Source organism: Clarias gariepinus, chromosome 13, assembly GCF_024256425.1.
Source record: "Clarias gariepinus isolate MV-2021 ecotype Netherlands chromosome 13, CGAR_prim_01v2, whole genome shotgun sequence".
Taxonomy (NCBI): domain Eukaryota; kingdom Metazoa; phylum Chordata; class Actinopteri; order Siluriformes; family Clariidae; genus Clarias; species Clarias gariepinus.
The window spans coordinates 23,897,595-23,920,291 of record NC_071112.1 but is presented as its reverse complement, the minus strand read 5'-3'; the positions used below and the strand labels follow the sequence as shown (position 1 = coordinate 23,920,291).

The window sequence follows — 22,697 nt, the reverse complement described above, 5'->3', positions numbered from 1 at the left end:
GCCGGACTGTTGATGTTTCTTTCCAGGACCAGTCATATTGTTCAATTATCATTTTTGGCCAAATAGGCAGCCGTAACAGAGGTGAGGGCGCGCGTGTCATCACGTGTGCTTAGCCCACTCTGCGTTCACTGTAAAATGCAATATATACATTTTAATTTTTGTTTATTTGTATATGTATATTATTAATATTAATTTATTATTATAATGTATAAAAAGATTTTTTTGAGCAGCTGGGATGGTCCCCCTCTGGGAGTTGGTGCCCTACGCAGATTGCGTACTTTGCGTATAGGGAGCGGCGGTACTGGTTTCTGTGGTAACATCTTGTCCATTTGTATGTGAGATAATTCATGTTTCTCATAGGTTACGGATTTAAAAAAAAAAGTGGGATGTTATCTAAAAAAACAAAAAACGTATAGTTGTTGATATAGAGAAGCTTTTTGCAAGGAGTCCTGTTTGTTTTCTTGGCACTTTTTAATTTCTCTTTGTCTTATTAACTTTGATAGACCAAATAAATAAATAAATAAATAAATGTCAGGGGTTTAATCCAGAGTATCGCCAAGCTGCCACTGTTGGGACATCAGCCCTAAACACTTTCTGTGCTGTATCTGACTGAACTGACACTCTGTCCCCAGCTTACTAACAACCTGAGATACATGGGGGAAAAAAGGCATCTTAGAATTGATATAGCCTGCTTCTTTTTTTTTTTTTTTTCTTTCTTTTTTTTTAACATCAACCAACTTCTCTTGTGGATTTTCCACATCATCTCGTATTACATTAAATGGTTACCACACATGGCGTTAATAAATTATGTTCATCAATAAATTAAATATGTTGGTAAATTATTGTAGTATAATATGTATAAAGAATTCAGGAAGTGTTATGGTTAAAAAAGAAAAAAAGTTTGAGGTGGGAAGAGGAACTACTTAGTTCTTATCACACCACCCTGTTGATTATCTTTCTCTCACAGCACAAAGCCTGTTGTTGTGTTTTATCTTTTTGCGCTACAATAAGCGACAGTAAACAAACCAACTTTGTGCCATTTTCATTTTATCTGTTTTTTGGGGGGTAAAATATTACCATTAACTAGGAATTAACAGTTGGTTAACGGCTTGCTCTCTCTGTCTGTCTCACAGATGATAACATGGAGCCGTTCGACAGCGAGAGGAGACCCCACTTCCCCAAGTTCTCCTACTCTGCCAGCGGAACCTGTTAAACAACGTATTGTCCCCGTTCCAGCCACCGCACCACTGAGTCCAGCGCCCTCTACCGGGTGCTTCGGGTAGCTGTTGCTCTTTTGCACCACTGACCAAGGACACATCATTATCCCCAACAACACACGGACCAGCCTACACGTACAGGCCGACCTTCTCTTGGATTTCATCCGCCTCAGACCGTGGGCCTTTCGTTGTTTTGTTTGCTTTACATTTCAAAATCTTATAAATGATACACTTCCACCAATTTTATATTTCCTTTGTGGCCTTCTAATGATTTTTTATTTATTTTATTTTTTACTGAGGATGTGAGAAGAAACACACACACACACACACACACACACACACACATCAGCTGACAGGTTTTATATCACTTCATAAACCAAGTCAGATATTTAAAGTAGATTTCCTAAAATGCCAAATATATTTGTTTTTCTTATGTTCAACAGAAGACCAATTATTTGGACCAACTGAAACCTTTTTACATTTTTATACACTGAAAGACTTTAAAAAAAAGAAAAAAGAAAAGAACGTTCTGGGGGGAAAAAATGTAACGCAACATTTCAATTCGGCAGAATCTCATGTGTATAAAGATCAGTTTACTTCGGCCCACCTGCTTTAGAAAAAAAAAATTACCCTGCATTCGTAATCTTTTGTACTGAATATGCAATACAGTAGCAGAATGATAGATCAATTCTAGTTCCTCGTTTAATTTAAAGCAAAGCCAATTCAGTCTTTAGAAACTGATTTATTTTTTTCCTTCTTTTTTTTTCAGTCCTCAAAGTGGTCAGGAGTCATTCTCATTTTTCTACAGTAAAAATGCACAGATATATCCAACTCTTCTGGACTTGAACATTATTCCACATGCCGTGTATCTTATAATCTTGTTGTCTGGGTACTCCTCTTCCATTCTCCTGTCTCTTTGTCTTTTTTATGGTTGTTTTCTGTATTAAGTGCATTATTCGCAGTGCACGTTGCACAGCCTCAGTGAGGTACTACAACTAGAACTACTCTAACTTTTGGGTCTTTCTTACAACTTCGGCTTTGAATCCATGGACCCGAGTGGCAGAACCAGTTTGCGACCTTTTGGACTGTCTTTTTTTTTTTTTTTTTTTCCCAATCTGGATGTGTTCAATATTTATATATATTAACAAAAACCAGCAGATTGACTGTGCGGGACAAGTGCTCTTCCCTACTTTAAATGTTATGTTTGTACATTTCGGCATTACTATCACCGTAGAGGAGCTACCCATAAAACTAAACGTATCGTGGTGCTTTAGCTCGCAAAGTCAGCCGTTGTTTACAGACTAAAGCCACCGAGAGTATTCGAGCCTATGTAGTGGCTCGGATTTATTTGATTAATGCGTTCGAGGCATTTCCAACAATAAACGCAGGCACAGTCGGGTTTTTATGATTTTACTGGCTCTCGCACTTAAAATGCTGATCGAGAAAGAACGAGAGAAAATGAGCTATAGTTGAAACATGGTTATGAGTGTAATTTAATTTGATTCATGAAGTTTATAATAATAAAAGAAAGAAAAAAATCTTTACCCGGAGCTCCTTTACGCTTAAAGGTGGCATGAACCAGCACATCTCCCCACGAATCTAGTGCAAGGTGTAAATACCATGAAAATGTTTTCTGATACAATCCAGTACATTGCATGTACAGATAATGAAATGAGACTTGTACAGTTATACAATCTGTTAAGCTAAGCATCATGAACATGTTTTTGAAAGTGACTTTTTTTTTTTATTGTCACAATTTTTAAAGTGCATTACTTTGATCAGTGTTCAGACGTCACGTAGTAATCATCAGGCTAAACTTCAACATGAGTAAATGAATGTAAATGCTTTTTTTTCCCCCTTTTCACTTTTTTACTTCAGTTTTTTTCCACCCTGTTTAAAGAAGCGATAAGTGACCTTGTTGTATAATCGGTCCATATGCCTGTTTTACCAGGATATAAAAATTGGCATGTGACCAGACCACAAAAAGGAAAAAAAAAAAAGTCATATTGTTTATTCCCACTTTATAACATTCCACACTTATGTATTATGAACAAATCTACTTATTGCTTCAAGACCCAGTTGTTACATATGCATATGTTTTCTCATACTGTTTAACTTTTTTTTTCTTTAATGGGGAGATATTTTGCTTTTTAGCTGCCTTTCCTCAACTCTCGAAAGACACAAACTTTAGTATATGAATAATATAAACTTTGTACGCATATCTGTTTATACAGCTGATTTTTTTTTTTCTGTGGAATTGAGCAAATAAAAAAAAAAGTTTGGCTAAAAGTGTTGCTTGATCTTTGCAGTTCTTACAGGAATGATGGTACACTGAATCAGGTAAACAAGTGATTGATGTAATTTTGGATTTACTTTTAGGTCTGCACTACTTTCAGGAGTTTATTTAACATTTACGAAGGCAGTCTACAGTGACTGTGCTTTTTAACACTTGAGGGAATTTTGTGATTTCTCTGTTAGCCATGACGAGAGTCTGTTTGCCTGTTTTGTTACTGTACCTTCAAGACAGACAAAATTGATAAAATGAACATAAGTGACCATAAGTGAAAGCAACAGCTCAGATTACTGTATACATTCTGGCAAGCCTGGATTTCCTTCCTTGCTGTCTCAGTGTCTGTAGCTTTAAACAAACTGTCCTTGGACACCCCTTTGAGGAAGTACTGTACAATGTTGTAGCCAATCAGAATGCATGATCCAAGAAAGGACAACCTGTAATCCAGTGACGGGATCATTGGCACCCAAGACTCACTGCTGCATGTAGGGAGTGAAGGCTAGACCATCTGATCCCACAAGAAGAGTCCGTGTAGCAGGACATAGGCTGTGTCTCCTGATACCTTTCTGTCACAGTTTGCTGCATAAGGAGCTGCAGAGCCGCAGATCGTAGTGGACCACGATGCAGTAGAAGGTGGCCTGGTCTGATGAAAGTCTCTTTTACATTATGTGGGCAGCTGTGTGTGTGTGTCTGTGTTGCTTACATGGGGAAGAGGTGGCACGAGGATACACTCTAGATAGAAGGCGAGACAGTACGATGCTCTGGGCAGTGTTTTGCTGAGAAACCTTAAGTTTCTATTTATGTTTGTGTTACTTTGAGATGAATCTAAACATTTACGTTTATGGCATTTAACAGATGCTCTTATCCTGATTGACTTGTATCTTTATTTATTTATTTTTTAAATCAATGTAGTCCCAACTACAAGCACCAGTGCGGTGGCTCCAGGAGCGAGTGTGACAAAGTCATCAGTTAAACCTAACAGCTGTTTTACTTATAGTACTGTGCAAAAGTCTTGAGCACAAACAGAAATATGGCATAAGCAAAAGATGCTTTTGAAAACATTTCCGCATAAAAGAAACTTCTATAAAGAGTAATAAAATAGTCAATATTTGAAATGAAAACTCATTGCTTAAAATCAGGAGTTTTCAAGAATCAAGTAAACAGTTGTTAGGTTTTACTGAGCTTGCTGGAGAATATAGGTTTTTCTGGTAACTTTGTCACACTCGCTCCTTTTTTCGCTCATTTTTATGCAAATCCCAGGAGCGTACATTAGGTTTTTTGTTTCCATCTAAAAACTGGTCTGTCTTGTACTATATATATTTTTTTCTTTACAGCCATGTACATATTCTCCTGTAATGTTATTAATTTATAATTTTTTTTGTTATATATGGAAATACTGAATGATTTTTTATATAATTATGCAGACTTGATAAACATATATAACAAAATTGGTACAGCATGTAATATGGTGCCTAAGACTTTTGCACAGTACTGTATGTATGCACCATATATATATATATATATATATATATATATATATAGACACACACGTCGAGTCAACCAAAAAATATACACCTGTCTTCTGATGATTACATTATAGCATTAGCTATTGTGCGACTACGAACATCTTTAGAGGAAACATAATTCTACACATTGCTGCCATAATTCAATTCGGGCTTAAAAAATATAGTAGAATAATTTGATCAATAATGTAATATATGAATAAATCATCAGAGTTGCTTAACATGCTGCCACTTAATTTCAAAAACAAGCATTTTATAATTAGCTAATTCTGCAATATGCGCTCCCCAGGCACACCCCTATTTTGGAAATGATGTCACAGATATACAAATTTCCAGATTGTCGCGTGACTGCACCAGGATGTTCATTAGATGTCACTTGGGGACATTATGAGTTAAAGCCTATGATAAAGCTGAATAAGCAACGTTCCAGAGCATTTAAAGAGCTTGTGACAAAATAAGGGGGAAAAAAAATACAGTCAGGCCCAGAAATCTTGGAGCAAAGATAAGAGTCTTTAACATGTGCCCTCAGTACAACATCACATCAAACACTCAGGATGTGAGTAAAGTCTAAATTTTCAGCTTTAACTTACAGGATTTGACAAAAATGTGGCATTAACCATTCAGGAATTATAGCCAATTCCATACACACCTCGATTTTTTGGGACAAATGGAATGCAGCTGAAAGTCGTGACTTCCCTCACATCTTGAGTGTTTTATTTCATATTCATATTCCAATATTTATGAGCCTGGCTGTACATGTAAGAGTATTATTTCACACTGGGGTTTCTTAATATTTAGTTACTGTATATAAAAGTATAACCGCTTATGGGCCACAGAAATGGACAGGCAGAAAGATAAAGCAGATAAAGATAAAGTTTATCATGTGGGAGCCCCCTAGTGACGGGGAGGAATTGGCTACGACTAATATTGGGGAGAAAATTTGAAAAAAAAAAAAAAGATAAAGTTTATCACATATTGATCAGAGTCTACTAAAGTCATGGGTATTGTATCCTGTCTGATTTGGTGATACTGTATTACTAAATCAGGCGGCATGGTGTTTAGCACTGTCGCATTGCACCACCAGGTTCCCGGTTTGATTCCCGCCTCGGGGTCTGTGTGCATGGGGTTTACATGTTCTCCCCGTGCTTGGTGGGTTTCCTCAGGATACAGTTTCCTCCCACAGTCAGATTAAACTCATTGATGTTCCCAAATTGACCATTGTATGTGTGTGTCCTGCAATGGGTTGGCACCCTGTCTATTGTGTACCCCGACTCTGGCCCCAAGTCTCCTGGGATAGGCTCCAGGCCCGCGACCCTGAATACAGGATAAAGCGGTATAGACGATGAGTGAGTGTATTACTAAATAATTGCACCACAAACTGAAATCATATTTTTTAAAAGTCTAAGATTTATGTACCTGATTAAATGGAACTATAATCATGGATATAATATGCAGCGGTCATCAGAAAACTTTTTGGCCATTGTTTATGATTAACTCTGGTACAACAGAATAAAACGCCTTGTTAATTATTTTTCTATAGAAATACCAAACCCTGTCCTTTTTACTTCCTTGTAAACACTCGCTGTGATTTCCTGCTTAAATTTATTTATTTTTTCCCTGGGAAACCTACTAAGAGAGGGACGTAGATATGGAGGCAGGGGTGGCTCAGTGGTTAAGGTGTTGGCCTACTGAATGGAAGGTCCCCCCCCAAACCCCAGCAACACCCAGTTGCCACTGTTTGGTCCGTGAGCAACGCCCTTAACCTTCAACTGCTCAGATGCATAATGAGATAAAAATATATGTTGCTCTGAATAAGGTCGTGTACCTTAAATATGGTTAGTTTGTTAAATGGGTCACTTTATTCCACACTCTAAATTCTAAGACCCTAGCTGCATCAGAGTAAGGTATTTTAATGCAGTCCTGCTGCTGCACCGGATAAACTCAACCACGTTGTTTTTTTTTTTTTGCTTATTTTCTTTTTAAACTTATGGCAACAAATTATTCAAGTGGTGTGTTTCTGACGGTTTGGTGAAAAACAGATAGGATTGCAGATATGACTGCATAACCCTGGTTTATCTAGTAAATAAGGATCGCCATGCCGCCTGGAGAACCAAGTCCAGTTGGAGAAGCTGGACTTGCTGGTGGCTTGCATGCAGTCACCGTGTCTTATCCTGATCATCCTCCTGACCAATAGCTATTATAAGCAATAGTAAAAAGCAAAAGCAAAATTGTTTGCTTGTTTTTTTTTTTTAACCAGGATAATGTATTCATGTTAAATAAATAATCCAAGAAGTAGGTGCAGACCTATGGCAATTGTCTGGTCATTAAATGACTCCAGAACTATTTCTGTATGTAAAGTGCTCTCTGATCTCCATTAATCAATTTGTGTTTCTTATAAATCAGAGATACCAAATAAGAAGCAATCTCAGAAATGCGTTGTCATTCCCTTTCAGCCATACTATGATGATGCACTTTTGTACACTCTGTGTTCATATTTATTGGTATTTGGTGATATTTGCTTTACTTTAGCCAAGATATGTGATCAATTCATACTCTTTTGACCTTACCTGTTTTCTGGCAAAGTGTTATTTTGTATACTGACTTCACCCATAATGGGGGCATAGTGGTTAGCACTGTGGCCTCACACCTCCAGGGTAGAGGGTTCGATTCCTGCCTTGTGTGCGTGGAGTTTGCGTGTTCACCCCTTGCTTGGTGGGTTTCCTTCAAAGGCATGCAGGTTGGGCTACCGTAGTGTGTGAATAGATGTGTGCATGTGTAACCAATCTTGTGAATGTAGTTTCCTTGGATAGGCTCCAGGCTTACTGCGACCCCTAATGAATAAGAGGTATGGAAGATGAATGAACTTAATATATTTTACCATGTTATTGGTACTATTGCAGCCCGCTGGTGCCTGTACCACAGTGCCTCTACAGTTCCACAGTATTTTTGATGACACTTCTTTGCTAATACAGTACAGGTTCTATGGAAAATTAACCCAGATACAGTCAAAAATATGCTTTATATGCTTATGTACTTTATACAGTGTATGTATAGTGTGTGTGTGTGTATATATAGTATGGTACCCTTGTATGTATGTAACATTAATTAAATACCATGGTCTATGTTGAAACTACTTGTACTGCCTGTACTATGACATACCAACATACAGTATTAGATACCTGCTGAACTTGGGTAGCTCCTGTGATACCCAGTACATACTATGATATTTACCAATGTATTGTGGTACATACTATAGTAGCTACTACCATGGTACACAATAAAGTCAGGTGTAGCTCAGTGGTTAAGACATTGGACTATAGTTTGGAAGGTTTCAAAGTTCAACCACCAGGTTGCCACTTTTGGGCCCTTGAGCCAGGCCCTTATCCCTCAACTGCTCAGATGTATAATGCGATAAACATGTAAGTCACTTTGTATAAGGACGTCTACCGAATGCTTGTTGGGGCAGGGTTAGCTCAGTGGTTAAGGCATTGGACTATGGCTTGAGCAAGAAGCTGAACTATATCACATAACTATAATGCGATAGAAATGTAAGTTGCTCTGGATAAGGTAAGTAAATGTACAGTAAGTGCCATAGTACCTACCCTGGTACTCTATAAAGTCATCAGAAGTATCATTGATACTTATGGTATGTACTATAGTTTAATTTTTAAGTTATGATGGTAATTTCTTGTGGCTATATTCGAATATTGAAACTTAAAAAAACATAGTAGTTGTGTGTTTTATATATAGAAAGAAAACACTATTGTGTGTATGATCATCTAGTATCTGGTGTAATGCATGTAATTGCTTAATGACGTTAATGTATGGGAACTGCTGGGACGCCCTGTAGATCTCGCTTTTCCTGCTTTTAGCCGCACATGGTCAAGAGCCTCAGTCTTCGTCAGTGACGTCATTTGGTAGCGACCTGCCAAGGTGGAGAATCGGGTTGCCAGATTGGGCTGCTTTGTTTAAATCTCTAAACTGACTGAATAACACTGGTGATCCTGTTGATTATTTTTCATTCTACATACATACTCTATAACATTTCTATTATTTATTTATTTAAGAAAATATTTTACAAATACAATAAAATGATTCTTAAATACGTATGAAATATATTCATAAAAGATTTGGATGTTTAAAAGACTTTTTATTTTCAATTATTTATTTTGGGCTGATGTGTCATGTTATAGAACTAATTATAAATAAATAGATATTTAAATTGTTCTTTAATTATTCAGAAAATGAAATGGTGATACATTTATTACGATTCTTATGAAATTCACTGCCGGGCTGTAATAGGTAATTTCATTCTGTCACCTTTAGCTTTGATTATAACATACAATAAAGTAGCCATGTGTGAAAATGATTGATCATTTCTGATGCACCCATTGCTCTGAAATAGGGTCAATCTGAACTAATCAATTAAGACCAAAGTCCAATCCTTATAATCATGCTAAAAAAGCACATTTCAGTTTTTCTTTACATTTTGTGTATGAAAATGCTCTATTTCCCTATTTTCACTATTAAACATAGTTATGATTTTTGCTGATTTTTTAACCATGCAACTTCATCAAGTGTTTAAGTGACCTCCAGTCATGATATCATTTAATTGACAGTTCAACACGATCCTGTAAGGTTTTTCCTGATTTTAACCCAGTTCCAGAAATTTCACTGTGGCTTAGTGGTTAGTACAGTTGCCTTCCACCTGCGTCTGGGTTCAATTATTGTCTCGGGTCTGCGTGAGTGGAGTTTGCATGTTCTCGCCATGCTTACTTGGTTGGTTTCCTCCTACAGTCCAAACAGGTTTAGCTAATTGGCAGTAACGAATTGTTCATAGTGTGTGAATGAGCATGTAATGTTGACTGGAGGTCCTACCATTATTGTAAAATGGGAATAAATACAGTACATGTGATAAATGCATATATTACTACTACTACTACTGATGATTATAATATGTTATTTAAGAGGTATTTCAAATATACCAAATGTTTTATGCTACTATTGATGTAATTGTCACTATTATTAATCGATTTACTAATTTGATATGCTTTGCAGTTTTATGCATTACAATGCAGCCTATTGGTAATATTGTCATGATGGTCTTTGTTAAGGCATGTGTAATTTGGAAAATGTGGGAATCAAAACGGCTATGAATGGCTATCTAATGTACTTGCATGCCTTCATATGATTTCATAGCTGGTTTTGTAGTAAATGGCACAGTGTCTTAGGGTCATCTTGCAACCTCCAGAGTCTGGATGTGATTCCTGTCTCAGGGTCTGTGTGCTTATTCTTCCCATGCCTGTTTGGTGGGTTTCCTCCAGGTACTCCGGTGTCCTCCCACAGTCCAAAGACAAGCAGTTTGGTGTTCCCAAATTGCCTGTAGTGAGTGTACATGTGGCAGCATTGTGGCTTAGTGGTTAGCACTGTCGCCTTGCACCTCCAGGGTTGAGGGTTGGATACCTGTTTTGGGTCTGCATGCATAGAGTTTGCATGTTCTCCCTGTGCTTGGTGGGTTTCCTTCCACTGTCAAAAGACATGCAGATTAGACTGATTGGCGTGACTGTAGCATGTGTGAAAGAGCGTGTGTGTGTGTGTGCGCTCTGTGATGAATTGGCATCCTTTCTTGGGTGTACAATGCTTTAGGCCCTAATTCTTCTGGGATAGGATCCGGGCCCCACACGACCCTGTACAGAATTAAGCAGTATAGACGATGTGTGATTGTTGACTAAAGATTCCCTCACAGTTATAAAATGGGAATAAATAAAATGGCACGAACTGGACTTTAGAGATTTCTGGATGGACGGACATCTTTGAAGTTGATGAAGTTACAGATTGGGCTGGATGTTGGAAATTTGGGGAATCTGGCAACCCCGTGTAGAGCGGAGCTGGGAGAACTCGCTGCTCTCCTGTTTGGAAAGGAAAGGAAGGGAGGGAGGGAGGGTGTGTGTGTGTGTGTGTGTGTGTCAGAGTTTGATCCACCTGGATGACGACGTCTTTTGAACTGAACGCTGATTTCATGACTTTAGTAAAACTTTTAGCTGAGTGAGAGTGTATAATGGGACTTGGGTGCTGAAGTTGTTGTGGTTTGGGAATGTCAGAGACGCGCTCCCTCATTTCCTGTTGCTGAACGCTCGGTTCAAGCTTCTAACTCCGCCCTGAAAGTTCATTTTGGGTAAGTAGTACAACGTCTAGTTATCTAAAATAATGCTGTTTTAAACTTGAACGGTGAATAAACTGAGTGTTATTCCGGTTATTTGTTGGAGAGCTAAGGCTCGGTGTTTAGCTCCAGCGCGCTAGCCGAGCTGAGCCGCTCCTCATCTCATAGCAACAGCTGCCTCTCGTTCACGCGCCCCCCCTCAGAACATACTGGATCTGTTCCATTTCACTTCAAACACACATTATAGTGTAGGAGGAGAGACTTTGTGCCTCGGAGCGACTTCCTCTGGATTCAATAACAGATAATCAAATCAGAAACCAGGATGTTCTCAAACACAGTGAGGCGATAAGCTTCGTCCTGCACGCCGTAATCCAGTGCTGAATAGTCAGCATAGATATGACGTCACATAGGACTAACACCTGTGCCAGAGTGACAAGTGATTAGTGCGGTAGTGTGCGGTTTAGGACACGGCCCAGGTCAACACAGTGAACGTGCCTGCTGATTAAACCAAGCCTTTAATTGTTTGTTTATTTGTTTATTGCCATGACTAGGCTATATATCTATCTATATATGTGTAAATGTGTGTGTATGTAATATATGTAATAGTAATATAGTATATTAATTAGTGATTGATTTGTGTGTGTGTGTGTGTGTGTGTGTGTATATACCTGTGTGTGTATGTGTATATATATATATATATATATATTTATATATAGATATATATTAGTGTGTGTATGTATATGTGTGTATGTACACACAGTAAAAACATTTAAGAAAAGAAAAATAGTATGATGTATACTATATTAATATATTAATAATATTACATTATGATCATATATATCATATTGGTGTATATTTAGTCTTTAAATATTTATACAGTACTTATTCAAAGCAACCTTTGTATGGCATTAGAGTTTCATTGTTAGGTTTCTTGTCTCCCATGTGAAAGGCCCGGGTTCGATTACCACCCAGTCCCGAAACCCCAGGCACTGGATGCATTGCTGATCCCAAAGAGGGTTGCGTCAGGAAGGGCATTCGGCATAAAACCTGTGCCAAGTTGTTGTGCGGATCGGATGGTCCGCTGTGGCGACCCCTCGACGGGAACAGACGAAAGACTAACAAAAACGTTCAAAGCGACCTTTAGAACAATCATAACCTGGATAAATGAGAATCTCCGCAGATATTTATCTAACCTTCTGAAAAAGTCAAGATCACTGATGCCAATGGACTTTTCGCACCTTTTCTTAAACTGTCCCAAATGTAAATTCCTAACACTTCCTGGCAGATTGACTCTGTCACGTGATGTAACATGCCTTAAATTACCTTCAGATTGACTAGGCGTTGGGTACTTACATACCACCTAGGACTCCGCCTTGAACTGATGCAGAGCTGTCTAAGGGGTACATTCGAGTACAGAGCATATGAACAGCATGAACGCTAGCCAGACCTGGAGTGGTGTGGTGGGGAGCAATCCTTCATGTGCGCGGTGCAAATCACTCGTGCCTTGCATGAAAACTCCTTCACAGGTTACCTCCTAACCGTTAAAACTGTTAAAATTGCTATGATATGTCACCTGTTAACAGAGACCTGGATTGCGGGAATGTGGATAAGTCATCTTAATTCAATATAATAGACAAGATCAATTAAATAATCACTTAAATAGTCAAATTAAGGAGGCTGGAATTCTGGTTATGGGGTTGCACTAGTTTGATTTGTTTTGATTTTAAGCTTAAAGCTTTTTTTTATTGAAGGAAGAACAGAATTGAACAGTTGCAAAAAGAGTTAACAATATTTTCTTGATTTAAAATTTTTTATCCCTTTTACATGACCCACCCCCCAGAACAACAAAAAAAAAACCTAAAATAAAAAATTACAGTATCATAAGTTGAAACATTACCAACAGTGAGGACATAATCAACATCATTATTCACTCTAAGCTTAAAGTTTCTATTGTTCTTCTTTTTATTTTTTATTTTATTTTTTAGAGACAGATGTGACAACTTTAACCATTACAGTTACTTCGTATGTAAAATCTGGTGTCTGTTTTCATGTTGGTTACTAAAAGGTTTCACTTATAATGTGACTTTGCTGTTTTAGGATGCTAAATACTATTTGATAAACACGTGTGAAGATGAGTGTGACCTCGTGGTTCCTGGTGAGCAGTTCAGGCACACGCCACCGTCTGCCACGTGAAATGATCTTTGTTGGTCGAGAGGACTGCGAGCTGATGCTTCAGGTGAGATCCTATATACACACACATGCAGTACACACACACACTTATTCTGTACCAGTAGTTCTCTGCGGAGTCCAAACTCATAACCCCTAAGGGGTCGATGAATCCGAGCCGGGGTCTGTGACGGAGCTCGTGGAATTCACAACTCATCATTATCCAAGCTATAACTATTTTTCTGTTGGCCCGGTCGCTTTTATGATTTTCTGAACTACTTTTGTTTTTCTTGATTATGATTAATGAACAGTTATTGGTAGTATTTTTTTGTTCACTGTGAATTAGTTACAGACAGGATGTGGGTGGAGTCATGTGACTACACACACACACGGTAGTATGTTTTTAGAAGGACAGTACATGTACACACACAGTGGGGAAGGTATCAACATTTTGCGTTAACAATTACTAAAATATTAAGAGAATCAAAAAAATAAATATGCGATATGGGCAAGATTACATAGTTTAGAAGTTATTTCAGGTTCAATTAATTTATTAATTGCTCAGCCCTGCATGCTCAGTCTGCATCATTAGGCGAGAAACTGCTTAACTAGGTTGTTTTGTGTACTGAAATGTCCAGACTGATGAATCAGAGCCGGGGCCTGTGATGGAGCTGGTGGAATTCACAACTCATCATTATCCAAGCTATGATATTTCTCATAATTATTATTCTGTTGGCCCGGTCACTTTTAATATTTTCTCATCCAAACCTCAATGACTCACAAACAGCTATGCCTATAAATAATGTCAGCTCGGGACTAATGTGTTCTGTGGATGGAAAGTTCAAGAATTGAAAGTCTTATGACTATAATAAATAGGCAAAAATATGCAATTAAATAATATTAAAGTTCAAGAAGTTCCTAGCCACGGAAAAAGTATTTCTGCACTATACATCATGTTTATTTAAAAATCCATAACAATAATAACTGTTCTCGCATTCTTTGAAAAAGTTAAACATTTTCCAGAGAGCGAGAGGGCAACAGGATAAGAGCTCGGAGGTGTCTGTCACAAATTGATCTAAGCTTAGAGAACAAGCTGTTTAAACCTGACAGTTAATCTGCATGGTTTTAAGTGAAGCATTGCATGTTAAATCGAGGCTTTATTATTATTACCTGCTGCTTTAACATTGCCATCGTTCTTCTTATATCTTGGATAATAAAGTTCTAAACAGATAAAATGTGTTTTTGGAAGAGATGTTTATGTTCTGGATTGTACTGGCTGATTTTTTTTGTTTCATTGTGTCAACACAAACGTCCAGGGTTATCACACGTGATAACACTCACTCAGTGCTACTCACTAAAGTTAAAACCAAGTTATGATGAAATAGGTTTTTACTGGATCTATCACGGTTTACCTGCTGATGTAGAAAAAGTGCTATGCACGTTTTGCCCATATAGTTCACTGACATGGTTTGTATTGTGAATTTGCTCAGGTGGGACTTTTTTTTGAATGAAAGAGTTCTCCTTCGTGTGGCAGACTGGACGTGGGTGGAAGTACGTGACTACACATGCTGTAGTATGTTTTTAAGAGGACTGTACTTGAATGCTCACAGTTATAACATTTTGTATTAACGAAGTTAACAGAATAATGAAAAAAAAAAAGTAGAAAACCAGTATCCGACATCGGTTAGATGTTCTGAATGTCGGCTTCGGTTCATTTTGGATTAATTGGCCAGTTGCGCACAGTCTGCATCATTAGTCGAGTTATAGCTTACGTTCTTTTTTGTACAGAAATGGTCACAATACTGTAGATGAATATCAGTCAGATGGACTTAAACACTGCTTATGAAAATGCTTTAGGAAAAAGAAAGCCAGAACGCCTTAGGTTTAAAGCCATTTATAAATGATATGTTTGTTTGACTGGTGTTCTGATGTTGGACCGGTCATGATTGCGCTTCATTAATCTTTTACATGCAGGAGAACCGTAACTTCCACCATGTCAGCGTTTCTGCTGTAAGGACCTGATAGCAGTGTTTGAAAACTTTCCACATCTTTCTCTCTCACACTCTCTCTCTCTTTCGCTCTCTCTATCTCAATCTGTATTTGCCCATTCCCTCCTTTCTCCTTGTCTGTGTAGACCACTGGAAGTGTCTTTAAAAGTGTCTCTGCCTTTAAAAACTTTGTATTCATTTCATTTTTGTCCGAGGTTATTTTAAAATCCCTTCCTTACCACATTGGTAAACCACACTGTAAAAAGCTTGTTCCGTTGCATTCACATCCTCACAGTCACACAATCCTTAGCCTTTCTTGTTCGCGTTCTTTATGCTTAGGTGAACACTGGTATGTTGATGGCATGCCTCCTGGCCCCAAGCCTTTGGGTGCGCTGACACAATGCATCAGAACCATAGCAACTGTAGTTTAGAGACATGAAACCTAAGGCTCCTGTTTGTTTTCAGTGCCAGTTTGAAAGATCTTAATTGAGTTTGGTTTAGGCTAAATTGACAAAGAGTGGATATTAAGTCTACACGTTCCTCTGCAGGTTTTTGTGAGATAACAACCATTAGTTTTTAACTGCAAAACAAATGAAGAGATTGAAAGGGAAATTAAGGGGAAAAAAACTACTTATAATAATGTGGTTGCTGAAGTATGCACACCTTTTTGTAATGAAGCATGTGAGTGAACGATCACACTCAGACTGGTGATCAAAAGTAAATATTACATATAGCTTACAAAGCATGTCTGGGAACTCTCTGTGAACAAGTAGAGATAACGGGGCATCGCAGTGATATTACCAAGAACAGGACGGCTCTCTAAGTAAACTAAAGAATGTGGGGAAATCTTATCAAGGAGGAGTCTGCTGAGAGCAACATGAACGAGCCGTAGAAAAAGTACTGAGTGACTCGACTTAATTGACAACGGAAGTTGACTAAACTTTTAAGTTCATATGAAAAATGTAACTCTTTTAACACATGTGCATGTCCTGTATTATTCAACCCACAGCTTTAGTACCTTTCGCGGCACATCCTTTAAACTTTTATAACTTCTAACATATGTTTTCAGTAAGTGCTGACAAGTTTTTACACCTCTCGATCTGAGTCTTTGCCCATTCTTCACGTGCAAAAAGATGCTCGTGATGTTTGATGGCTTCTGTGCTGCAAGGCAACTGCCTTCCTTAAATTCCCAATTGGAATTGATTTCATGTATCACTTCTTGCTCTTGCTCTTTGAAAAAACTTTGTGTGTGTATATACAGTGCTTCTCGTGCTTCCAGACTGATTCATGATACGGCTCATTTCTCCCGCAACCCCACCCGCACACACATACGATATATCGGACATTTTTGGACATTTTATACATTCACTTATACACTGAAAATATTGTATATAATAATAAATATTGGTATACATACACATGAGCTACTTCCGGGATTAGTTTGCATTACACAGTGCGTGTGTCTATATATATATATATTTATGTATATATAGTATATACAGTGTGTGTGTGTGTGTGTGTATATACACACACAACTATTTTTTTATAATGTGTAACACAAATAAGTGTAACACATTAAGCAGGAATGTTGCTCAGAGCTCACAAGCTCACAGAGGCTTCTCTAAAGAGCTCTAATGAGGCTGCAAATGAGTTTGGCTTCAGAGCACGGCCTCCCCTGATGTGTGGAAGATAAGAACACAAAAGATAAAACAAATGAAAGCCTGTCTGTAATTGTGCTTTCCTCTAGACGTTTGCTGATATTTAAATTCCTTTGTTGCAATTTCATCAGGAAATGAAATAATTACTAACTGGTTTCAAGTTTTTAGTGTGCAGTTTTTTTTATTTGCTACATGTACATCACCGTTCAATTTTGCAAATTTCTTTTTTTTTTTTTTGTTTAGTGATTTATTACATTCTACAACAATACTGGGGGTTTCAAAACTATAAAATAACACACATGGGATTAGGTAATTACATAACAACAACAAAAACAACAGTTAGTTGTTATTTTAAGACACAGAGGTCAGCCTTTCTGTAATAGTTCTTGCAAGAACAGTATTGTCAAGTGCATTTGCAAAATCCGTCAAGCACCATAATGAAACTGGCTCTCATGAAGGCCATCCCAGGAGGACGAGACCAAAACCTACCTCTGCCGCAGACGAGAAGTTCATTTAGAGTTATCAGCCAGAAAAATGAGCAATTAACAGCACCTCAGATTAGAGGCGTTATGGAGTCTTTACTGAGCAGAAGTAGCAGAAACATCTCAATATCAACTGTTCAAAGGAGATAAATGCATTTTTTGGACGCCTTCAGCATTCCTTTACAATGTAGAAAGAAATAAAAATCAGGAACGATCATGGAGTTAGAAAGTGTTCTAAAACTTTTGTACGCTAGTGTACATAATGGAACGTCATACACATAACATTCAACTAAAAATGGTACAAGTTGCATAAAGTTTTTTGCTTAACAAATATCTCCAGATAAGTATCTAACATGACTGAATGGTAAAAGTACTTACATTTAAAATTAGGTCTATTAATTAATATTAGCAGTTGTTTTGTTTCATAGTGATATTTTTTCTTACCACTTTTGACCTGCACTACGAACAGTAAAATAAGAAGACACACTGTGGAGTTACTGGTATTCACTCACCGATGAAGTGGAACAGATTTTCATTGTGGGTATTTTTTTTTAAACAAGCCATGTTGTCATGTTGCCAGTTGGACATGTGAGAATAAATAAAGTTAAAAAAAAAAAAAAAAGTTAGTTTTTTTTCAATGCTGTATTTATTATTGTCTGTGAATGTTTGTGTTTTTACCACTACTGAGACGCTTAATTAAGTTTTTTTTTTTTTATCTGTCTGTCTTTATTGAGTATTACTGTTCAGATAATTAATTAAACTTTCACGTTCAGTTATGATTTTGGCTCCCAAAAATAATGAACAGGATAATTGAGACATTTTGTTTCACAGTGATTGTTCTTTTGCACGTTTGACTCTCGATAAAGTCTAGCGATGACGGGCTGTAGCTGATGTGCAGATCTCTCCTCACAGTCGTGAGTCACACCGCATGTAAACATACAGTAGTGTCGTACTGTAAGGGGTTTTGAGGCATATTCCTAATATTTTTGCACATTTTTCACGCACAATTTGTATTTTCCCCTCAGTCAACCACGCTCTCCCGTCATTGTTCGGTACTTGCTAGGCATTGTAAAATAAGACCGGATCATGGATAGGTTGCCAGATAATGTTGATTCCACACACACGAATTACAAAAAATAAACAAATAAATAAAATACAGGCCTGCTTAATTATATATGCACATACTTTGTCTCTATCCTTTGCCTAAATGTTAGTATTTTTTAATGGGAAAACCTATTAAGCAATAACACAAAGAGTGAAAAAGAATCTTCATGTCTCATATTGCAGTTTAGTTTAACAAGTGCATAACGTATATTTTATTTGAAGATTTTATTAAATTATTGTTGTTTTCATTTAAACAATTTTATTTAAAAGAAGTTTTAACCATGGGCAATAAATGTAAAGCCAAGTTTATTTGTCTCCCTTTTTGCTGATCTGATAAATAATTAAGTTCATGACTCAAAAACATAATACAACCTAGGATTAGGGTTCACCCCCCACCCCTCACCCCCCAAAATGATAATTATGATTTGGCCATGATCCAGAATTCTTAATGGAGAGTCAGTGAATTTGTGCGGGTTATTAAGGACACAGTTGTCCAGAATGTCTTTGTATGCTGTAGCTTTAAATGTGATCTTTTATGCAACTATAACTTCTTAGTCATTTTTAGACATTCACGTGTGTCTTTAAAAAAAAAACAATCCTGCTTTTTGTCCTATTCCTATTTTTGAATAGTCCAGCGTTTAAACAAGCCAATTAGATTGTCCCTCTATTGTGACCCTTATATAATAAGATTGTCCCTACCATGGCTTGTTGCTCGGCTCTGCTGTTCTCTGTGGCTCAGCCGTAGTTCATTTACATAGACACTGAAACGGTCTGTTTAAAGTAGGAGTGAAATAAAGGAAGCTTTATTATAAAATCTATATTTTAAAATCTGACAAAAAGCCTTCCCAGAAGAATAGAGGTCATAGTAACAGAACTGGAATTGGATGTTTTAAAACAACATATGGGTGTGATGGTCCGGTGTCGCACACAATTCAACATATTATGTATAAAGAATGTCTTTTCTTCCACATGAGTGTATTTTTAAATTCTGGCAAGTTCATTAACCTTGTTTGTGTGTGTTTTTTTTTTTTTTTTTTTTTTTTTTTTAAACAGTCTCGTAGTGTGGATAAACAGCATGCCGTCATCAACTATGACCCGGCCACAGACGAGCACCTTGTTAAAGACCTGGGCAGTCTTAACGGGGTGAGTTCACAGTAAATGATCTTATTTAAAAGCAGACACTTACACGTGGAAGTCTACACCTGCACCACACACTCTAAGCATTTATTGGCACTTTGGAAAGTATAAATGATTATTTGGTGCTGGACAATTGCAAAATTGATTAACTTAGCCATCAAGCAAGTGGAAACTCCAGTGTACTTGCCCAGTCCTATGTTTTGATTGACTGCAATCATAAATGACCAGACTAAAAAGTGTGAGCTAATATAATGTAATAATGTATAGATAGCTAGTTAGCTTTAATAAATGCTCATAAATAATCTAAATAAAGCTTCTGTTGTAGCTCATTGAGTTTTTGCTCTTGACAAAATGTCAGCATGATGAGCTTTTCTGTTTTTTGATCAATTTTATCCGAGATTGCCTAATGTCTTTAAGGTGGCACAGTGGCTTAGTGGTTAGCACTGTTGCTTGCACCTCATGGATCCAGGCTTGATTCCTGCCTTTGGTCTGTGTGCTTGGAGTTTGCATCTACTCCCCGTGCTTGGTGTGTTTCCTCTGGGTGCTTCCGTTTTTCCCCACAGTCCCAAATCCAACATATTAGGCTAATTGGCATTCCCAAATTGTGTATGAATGATGACTGGAGGTCCTATCACGGTTGAAAAAAATGAGAATAAATACAATGTTAATGATTACTGGCCTCCACAGTCCCTAGTTGGAATACAAGGTTCCTAGATGGTTGGATAGATGCCCTAATGTCTTTATTTTCCAATGTGACTTTATTATAGTAGCAAATCAGTTAGCTATACAATAGCTTTGTTCTGCATACAGGTGCAAATGTCCACCTTTTTCTTACCTGATGGTTTAACTGGTTTATAACTAGTCATAGCAACACATTTTTTTCTTAGTTTATTTATTTATTTAGATTTCATTTAAACAGGTCCAGTAGCACAATCTCAAGCTAAAGGATAGCAATAATAATAATAATAATAATAATAATAATAATAAATAAATCATTTAAATAAAATACTGTCAAAATGGCTGTCAAAAATAAAACTTTTTAAACTTAAAAAAAAAAAAAGATAAACTTTATCTTTATGTCCTCATTTAGAAATGAGGCTACTATAGAGCCTAATGTAAAAGCCTTCAACTTTACAACATAAATAAACCTTTAAAATACAAGTATGATGTTTTTTTGTATCCGTAACTAGATTTCCGAATAATGACAACTGTACATTTGTTTGTAGTTATTTGTGCACCTCTGTAGCTGAACTGTTTATTCAAAGTCAGATGATAAATTTTATAGGCCATATTTTATCTCTGATGAGTCCTGAATATGTGGAAGTGGTCAGTTGCCAGAGATTTCTTTAACTTCCTTTCAGCACCTGTAATAGTCAGTATGAATTATAACTCCGGCAAGAGTCTCATGTGTGGAATGTTCCTCCTCATCGTGTTTGACTGAAAAAGCATTTGCCAAAATGTTGATTCACGCACACAACAAGGTGGCTGCGGAAAATAAATGATTGCCCTGATTAAAGAGATATTTAAAAACAGTGTTTAAAGTTGTCTTTACTCTGGTGCTCAGTCGGTTTGTGAAATAGAGCTTCTGTTTTTGTTTTATTTTTTGTTCTTGTTTTTTTTTTTTTTTCCTTTTTTTCATTTCTGTTGTTCTAAAATGACTTGTACATTTCTAATAAATGTATTTAATTTAGTTATAATAAGCAAGTGTTCAGTAATCTAGTTTAATATAACAATGTAAAAGTATGCATTATTAAAAATTGGGGAAACATTTTAATATTAAAATTTAGGTATATAACCCACATTTTAGATGCATCTGCATAACAATTAGTTACTAGTTAAATAAAAACAAACCAAAAATCAGGCTTAATCTAGTCTCATTTCCTGCTTCTGAATTTGTTTCCAATAATGATAATAAAACAGCATTTTTTTTTTTTTTCCTTATCCATCTTTCAACTGACACAAACATTCATCAGACTAAGGCTTCACCACAAAACAAAAAAAACAACCACACGCACATCATTTTATCTGCTGTTAACAAATTACTTCCTGTAAATTATTTTGAGATCTAATAAAAAAAAATTATAACAAAATGCCTTGATGGGAGAAATCTGACATTTCTGATTTAATTCAAATTATTTGGTGAAATCGTTTGTCTTGTGTCCACATGGTTAATGTTGATACTTAAACGTGTCTGATTATCATCCCACATTAAATGGCACATACTTTGAGTAATGGACTAAGAAACACTTAAAAAATAACCATCACAAATCTTTTGTTGTTGATGAAGTGCCACATGACGGTTTTATAAAAGTAGTAGGAAGTTACTGATGGGTAGTTCCACATTTTGAACTCATCCAATCAATATTTTTATTTAAATGTGCATTACCATTTACCATTTTTGTGCATGTCTTATCGTCCCTTTTCTGCTCTACAGACATTTGTGAATGACCTTCGCATCCCTGACCAGACCTACATCACCCTGAAGCTCTCTGATGTCATTCGATTTGGATATGATATCCTTTTAAATGCAAGAGCAATCCACCTGCTGCTATCCAAAAATAATTTCTCTAATGGTTATCTTCTAAGTGCTAGGCTAAGTAAATCTCCTTTATTCAGTTGTACATTAATGAAAAAAAAAAAAGGGTTGCGCATGCAAGAAATTCTGGTGAGAGTAGCACGTGTAGCACGTTTCTTGTTTATGAGACACATTTCAGCTGCTTTTTTTGCACAGTTCAGGACAAAATTCTACAAGTCTGCTTTATTCTGTAAAAGTCGTGGAATAGACACTGTAACTGTCAAAGAAACCTGTTCTCTGTCTTTATTTATTGGGCTAATGCTCCACATCCGTGCTGTACTTTGCTGACTCACACAACTGAGTTATATCTTAACTCTCCTCACATTGTCATGTTTACATCATGGAGCGGAGTCAGCACAAAGTCCCAGAGGAGGCTCTTAAGGTATAAGAGTGCGTG

General features: G+C 36.9%; 2 protein-coding genes across 6 annotated transcripts in view; both read left to right on the top strand.

The window, feature by feature from the left end:
• The window catches only part of akt1 (v-akt murine thymoma viral oncogene homolog 1), a 70,032-nt gene extending 66,532 nt beyond the window's left edge, over positions 1-3,500 (top strand). Inside the window, exon 14 of the mRNA XM_053509629.1 lies at positions 1,134-3,500. Within this exon, the coding sequence (XP_053365604.1) occupies positions 1,134-1,213 (80 nt within the window). The 3' untranslated portion in view covers positions 1,214-3,500. The remainder of the gene's footprint in view (positions 1-1,133) is intronic.
• Positions 3,501-10,990: 7,490 nt separating this feature from the next.
• cep170ba (centrosomal protein 170Ba) overlaps positions 10,991-22,697 on the top strand; it is a 39,262-nt gene continuing 27,555 nt past the window's right edge. For all 5 annotated transcript variants that reach the window (XM_053509454.1, XM_053509453.1, XM_053509450.1 and 2 more), the window contains exons 1-5: positions 10,991-11,205; positions 13,288-13,426; positions 19,642-19,731; positions 22,160-22,240; positions 22,626-22,682. In XM_053509454.1, the coding sequence (XP_053365429.1) occupies positions 13,322-13,426; positions 19,642-19,731; positions 22,160-22,240; positions 22,626-22,682 (333 nt within the window). In that variant the 5' untranslated portion in view covers positions 10,991-11,205; positions 13,288-13,321. The remainder of the gene's footprint in view (positions 11,206-13,287; positions 13,427-19,641; positions 19,732-22,159; positions 22,241-22,625; positions 22,683-22,697) is intronic.